The sequence below is a fragment of the Littorina saxatilis genome, linkage group LG11 (genome assembly GCF_037325665.1).
Source record: "Littorina saxatilis isolate snail1 linkage group LG11, US_GU_Lsax_2.0, whole genome shotgun sequence".
Classification (NCBI taxonomy): domain Eukaryota; kingdom Metazoa; phylum Mollusca; class Gastropoda; order Littorinimorpha; family Littorinidae; genus Littorina; species Littorina saxatilis.
The window spans coordinates 34381325-34387324 of NC_090255.1; the positions used below are offsets into that span (position 1 = coordinate 34381325).

The 6000-nt window shown below is 43.4% G+C and overlaps 1 protein-coding gene across 1 annotated transcript; it reads right to left on the reverse strand.

Annotated features, from left to right (window-relative positions):
* Window positions 1–1053: 1053 nt before the first annotated feature.
* Window positions 1054–5290, reverse strand: LOC138980900 (uncharacterized). Its single transcript, XM_070353768.1, has 5 exons — window positions 5147–5290; window positions 4190–4283; window positions 3159–3289; window positions 2079–2163; window positions 1054–1233 (listed from the first exon to the last, which is right to left on the reverse strand). The coding sequence occupies exons 1-5, from the start codon at window positions 5179–5181 to the stop codon at window positions 1192–1194; spliced, it is 387 nt and encodes a 128-aa protein (XP_070209869.1). The 5' UTR covers window positions 5182–5290; the 3' UTR covers window positions 1054–1191.
* Window positions 5291–6000: the final 710 nt, after the last annotated feature.

Sequence of the window (6000 nt, forward strand, 5' to 3'; positions counted from 1 at the left end):
GCTGGCAAAACAGGTTTTTTTTTTTACATCCTCAGGTTAAGCGTTGTTGACTATGAATGTAGATGTAAATGCTTGTATAACTGTGTTTTAATTTTAAATGTGTCAAGCGCAAAGAGCATAATTGTAAAGTTATGATGTTGCGCTATATAAATGCTCATTTATTATTATTATTATTAAGTCATTCAACAGGTTTGACCCAGTAAGCTTATACGGGTTGTTTAATCATTTTTGAGAATTAGTATTTTGCTTGTACTAACTGTAAAATTAACAGCATGGAGATGTTTTTGGTATTTAATGAAAGAAGACTATTTTCTTTACTTACACAACCAAATAAAATAAGTGCATCTTCGGCGTTTTTCCTATTCTCAGTTTGACAATGACCGCATGAGACATCAGTCGAGGCTCCAAAAACTTGTGTGCGAAATTCAGTGTATCACCAACTGAAGTAAAGACAGCTTTGCGTAATATATATATATATATTTTTTATAGATGATTATGACTTGTTTTGTTGGTTCCAGTGGTTGAGTACGAACCAACAATTGCAGAAAATGTCATTTTGTTTGAGCTAATATATTACATGAAACCTTTTTTACCTGGGGTTTTCCCGAGAAATGTTCTGCCTATTTTAGTGTTATGACAGGGCTCCCCACGGACGTCCAAATGATCTGGAGGGTCCCGGGTCCCCCACTTTGAATTTTCAGAGAGTCGATGGCCCCCCCTCAGCGAAGTTGTAGAGGGACTCAATATGTCCAGGGGCCCCAGAGCCCCTTTGTACTTGTAGCACATTGTGATCAGGCATAGTGTAATAAGAAGTGGCTTTTTTCGTCGGAATATTCCAGGAGGACATTTCAACGATACCTTGTTGAATGTAACACACACACACACACAAACACACACACTCACACACTCACACACACACACACACACACACACACACAAAACACACACACACAAACACACACACACACAAACACACACACACACACACACAGACACCACCACCACCCTCGTCTCGATTCCCAGTCTACGTTTGTCAAAACGTGACTAAATGTAACAACAAAAACATCTTTTATTCATTGTGAACTAGCTAAACCGAGTCTAGGAACAAGCAATGTTCTGCTAAACCCGGCAAAAATGTAATGCAGTATGCAGCCCAGAGTCTCTGACAGAGATCCCTTCAGCAATCAATCGTCAGTGTCGAACACAAGCATACCTTGAAGTCAAAGCCAAGGACTGAAACAGAACGGACAGAATCTTATGTATAGCCTACATTTGTACTAAACCTTCATTTTCACCATCAGTAGTTTAAAGAGTCTTGAAATGGAGGTAAATTTACAGAAGTTATGAACAGAAAACCTGAAAAAGCGAAATCGTAAAAGGGGGAAGTCATCAATTTTTAGAGGGGGGGGGGGGGGGGGGGGCTGTCTTAAAAGGGGGTTTTCACCACATACATATCTTGGTGGTTGCATGGACTTATTGTTCATTTTTTTTCTCTCCAGATGACGTCAAGTTCACATGCATAGCCGGTGTAACACGAAATTATTACTCCACGAAAAATTTACTCCGGAGTAAATATTTCGTACGAAATTCTTACTCCGAGTACACTTTTCGTACGAGAAAAGAACTCCCCAAGGCACGAAAAAATTACTCCCTCCACGAAATTTTTACTCCCCATTTTTTTTTACTTTCAGTAAAAATCTCGTACGCAAAAATGGGATGCGGGCGAAGGGATAATGCCAATAAGTGATCTCGCGCACACGAATGTCGCGCTACCCTCCTTCCACCCCTTCCACCACCAAGACTAACAGGGGACAAGGGAGTAAAAATGTCGTACACCTGGCATGGGAAGTTAAATTGCTCGTGTTGGGGTGAAGTAATTTATTCGTTATTTATTCGTCAGGGGAGTAACATTTTTGTACGAAATGTTTACTCGGAACTCACTTGTCTTGGGGAGTAATTTTCTCGTGTTATGGGGGAGTGCTTTTTTCGTAAAGGGAGTAACTTTTTCGTACGAAATGTTTACTCCGGAGTAAAAATCTCGTGGGAGTAATTTTCTCGTGTTACACCGGGATACTTACGTATTGAAAGGCCACCATCTCCCCATACACCGCTATTTCATCATCGTGAGCGTCGGGGTTACACTCGAGAGTGACGACAGTTGTTCTGAAAACGAAGACAAACAGTCAGAACTTACACTAGTTCTCTTGCAAACCATAATGTAAAACCACTGCAGATTATGTTCAGGTGTTTACCTGTGATAAAACATAAAGATGATGGAAAATTGTTTCCCAGCACTCGATTGCATCGGTCAGAGAACAAACGACAAAACAAACGGTACAAATGTATAATTATACACGTAAATGGCAATCAAATCAACCAATTCATTTTTAGAAATAAATGAATTAGAGGACCTCGTCTGTTAATAAACTGTGAAAACACTGCACGGGAGGAGAAGAAAAAGGCAACCGAGTGGTAGTGGGGGGTGGGGGGCGGTGGGTACGGAGGAAGACAGAAAACAAAGAGACTCCAAAACCGCGGAATGTAAGTAGCGCTACCGCGGCTACCCGGGGTGGCAAACATTGCACCGGTAAACAGATGAAAGGTTGGGTGATGACCCTTGCACAAACATGTTAATAACACCTGGAAGCTAAGCAGTCCCGCAGTGGGGCACTGCGGTTATGAAATTAAAGGCCCCTCCTGTTTTTGGAACCGCAGGAGCTTTCTAGTTTGCTGTTAGGTAGATTCTTGGTTCCTCTTTCCTCTTTTTTTCTTCATGAATTCTTTTCTTTTTTCTGCCTTCTTGCTCATTCACCTGTATTTTTTCCAAAAATCTCTTCTCTTGCCGCTTGTCTCGCGATTCATGTATAGTTTAATCTGTTAGTGTTCTGATGTAAGTCCAGCAGTAGATAGGTTAAGCCTATTTTAACATACTGGAAACTGGTAATCTTCCAGTAGGTATTAATTTAGTTTTACTAAAGCCTGCTGGGACACAAGTAATGGGTTAGTGCATTTGTAAACAGGAATCGCTTGACAAGTGACCCCCTTCATCCCCCCCTTCCTCGTCCTGATATGGCTCTGCGTAGTCGGCTGGACGTTAAGCAACAAATAAACAAACAAACAAACAAGCTAAGCAGTCTGGGAGTATGTACTGCGATTACCTGTTAACACCTGAGGGGTCCGTGTAGGTGTACTGCAAGGTGAGGTGTCCACCCGACGTGACGACGAACTGAGCGCTGTCCTGTGTACCGATGTTCATGCTGCTTTTCAAGTCTATGCCCCTCTGGCACGCCTATTGCATGTCCAGAAAAAGAGAGGCAGAGAATTCGTTGTAGACTGGTTGAACTGAGATGACGATGGTGAATACCAATCACACACACACACACACACACAGACACACACACAGACACACACACACAAACGCACACTCAAACACGCACGCGCTGGCACACGCCGCACCGCACAAACAAAAACTGACACACACACACACACACACACACACTCATACAAGAAACTTTCCTCCATTCCTTCTCTTGAAGTAAGACTTTTCCGTCCAAACAGAAGGAAGGCCAGGACTCATCAGTCTTTTTGTTAGTGACCACCCCATCCCCAATGTGTAAGTGGAGCGTGGTCGAATGTCCATGTGTGAATGGGTAAGTTGAGCGTATAAGAATGTCCATGTGTGCGATGTGTAAGTGAGACATGGATGTGTTCATGTCTGAATGCGTAAGCACAATGCAAGGAATGTCCAGAGAGGTATGTGGGAGGTGTGTTTATAACCTGCCCTGTTATATAGTGCTATATGTCTTATGTAAAATCAATGTCTTGTTTGTATTATTGTTATGTACCACGCCTGAATTTCTCTATGAGATAATAAAGTATTCTTATTCTTATTCTTATCCCACCTCCCTCCTCTCTCCTCAGCTATCCTATCATAGTTCTTCTGATAGGAATGCAGCACAGGCACATGGCAGGGATTCGGAATGAAAGAACGAGAAATTTGGCCTCCTCCATTGTGCTTTTAAAAAAAAGCAGAAAGGGGAAGACTATAGACCCTCGCTGCTCACTCCATTCCTCCCCGGCTCTCCCCGCCATTTGGAATGTAGGGCGAAATTTCACACGCTGGCAACCGCACTCGTGACTATAGTGCCAACGAAAAAAGCAGACCAGCGGACAGATTGACAAGACTTACCGCAACGTCAACACAGTCCGGAGTTTCTGTAAAACTGAGACAGGGGTTCCACGAGTACAGGTCCGCTCCTTGTGTGTCCGGTACATCCAGGTACCTGTTGACAGAGGTTCAGTCTGGAAAGAAGACTAGTCGGCAATATTTCATGAACCCGGGTTGGTGAAAGTAAGGACGAGGACGGCACACCGACCGGGCATGTTCGTTTATGTTGCAGCATGCTATCTTTGTACATAGACAGACAGACAGAGACACACAGACACACTGGCACACACACAATCATATACACACACACACACACAATCATACACACACACATACTGCACACACACACGCGCACACACAATCGCACACACACACACACACACACACACACACTACACACACACACACACACACACACTCATACATACACACACACACGCGCACACACAATCGCACACACACACACACACACACACACGCACGCACACACACACACACACACACACACACACACACACACACACACACACAATCATATATACACACAAAACCTCGATCAGTTATTGCCCGGCAAAACACTAACTCTACTCGGTGACTGAAACTGTCAAGAAGCAGATAAACTATTTGTCCTGAATGCCGCAGATGGCACGACATTTTGGTCCAAAAACGTATTTTGGGTTCTCAGCATTTTTAGGTACTTTAAACACCATAGAATCATTGTGCGAAGTAATTTTGTCATCTTCAAACTCTTTCTTGCAATAAAGCGATAATTTTCAAACCATTTTGAAAACTTTTGAGGCTGTTTTCTCAGAATCGTTTTTTGAACACAAGTACCGTCAATGGGAACTATTCATCTTCGAGACTGACTAATTGTTCCATCTTCTTACTTAAAAAAATGTTTGATCAGAAATGATGTCTCTGTGTTCCAATATCAATATGTTTTACCCTGAAAAGTCGCAAAAAACCTTCAATTCTGACCCATAAGTTGTCTGCTGCAGCTCGCCCGAATTCATCTTCTTCCTTTCGACGGTAATCAGCGAGCGACTGTGTTATTATGAGCTGTCTGACTGACTTTTGCAAAGGCCTTGAGAGCCAGCACCTCGGCCTTCTGCCCTGATATGGCCCTTCGTGGTCGGCTGGGCGGTAAGCAAACAAACAAACAAAAAACCTCGGCCTTCTCAAGATCACTTTGTGTGTACTCGTTCCCGTTCAGCAAAGGTTTTTCCAGGCAAGAACACTTTCCTTTTGAATGTTCGCAACTTGGTCCATACAAGGGACGCGTCTCCTTGGTTATGCAAGAAATCTGTCCAGTAGTCTGCTTTTGCCTGTTCATTGACCGCAGCACTCCTTTTCAACTTTCCTGTTAAGCGCTTTACTGGTCACACACATACACATACACATTCGCATACGCACACACAAATACACCCGTAACCAACCTTGCAATAACAGTGTCAGCCAAAGGAGACAAGTCAATGACCCCGTCAGCAGTGCGACACGAACAGGGACCTGTCTTCACACACTGCGTCATTTTCCCCCTAGGTGACGTCATTTGTCTCCCTTCTGACGTCATCACGCTGCTTTTTGCGATGACGAACTTGAACACCAAAAGTACACCAATGTTGAGAAGGTAGGTCCCCATGGTGGCAGTTACGGCAACCCTGGCTGTTTTGGGTCAGATGCGGTTTTGCCAAGCTTTGTTGAAATATCGTGTAACAACCAGCTACCATTAGCAATCAATCTGGTTTCTGTATGTGCGCGAAGGTAATAGTCTTATCAGCATTGAGCGGGCCGGGGACATTTCATGCTATATGTACTTAACTTACCTTGGGAAG

Excerpts from the sequence above, each read along its gene's own strand:
- LOC138980900 (XM_070353768.1), bottom strand. The coding sequence starts at position 5,181 with ATGAATTCGGGCGAGCTGCAGCAGACAACTTATGG. Across the intron at positions 4,284-5,146 it reads CTGCAGCAGACAACTTATGG|GTACCTGGATGTACCGGACA; the intron begins GTCAGAATTGAA and ends CTCTGTCAACAG. Across the intron at positions 1,234-2,078 it reads AGATGGTGGCCTTTCAATAC|TCCTTGGCTTTGACTTCAAG; the intron begins GTAAGTATCCCG and ends GTTCTGTTTCAG.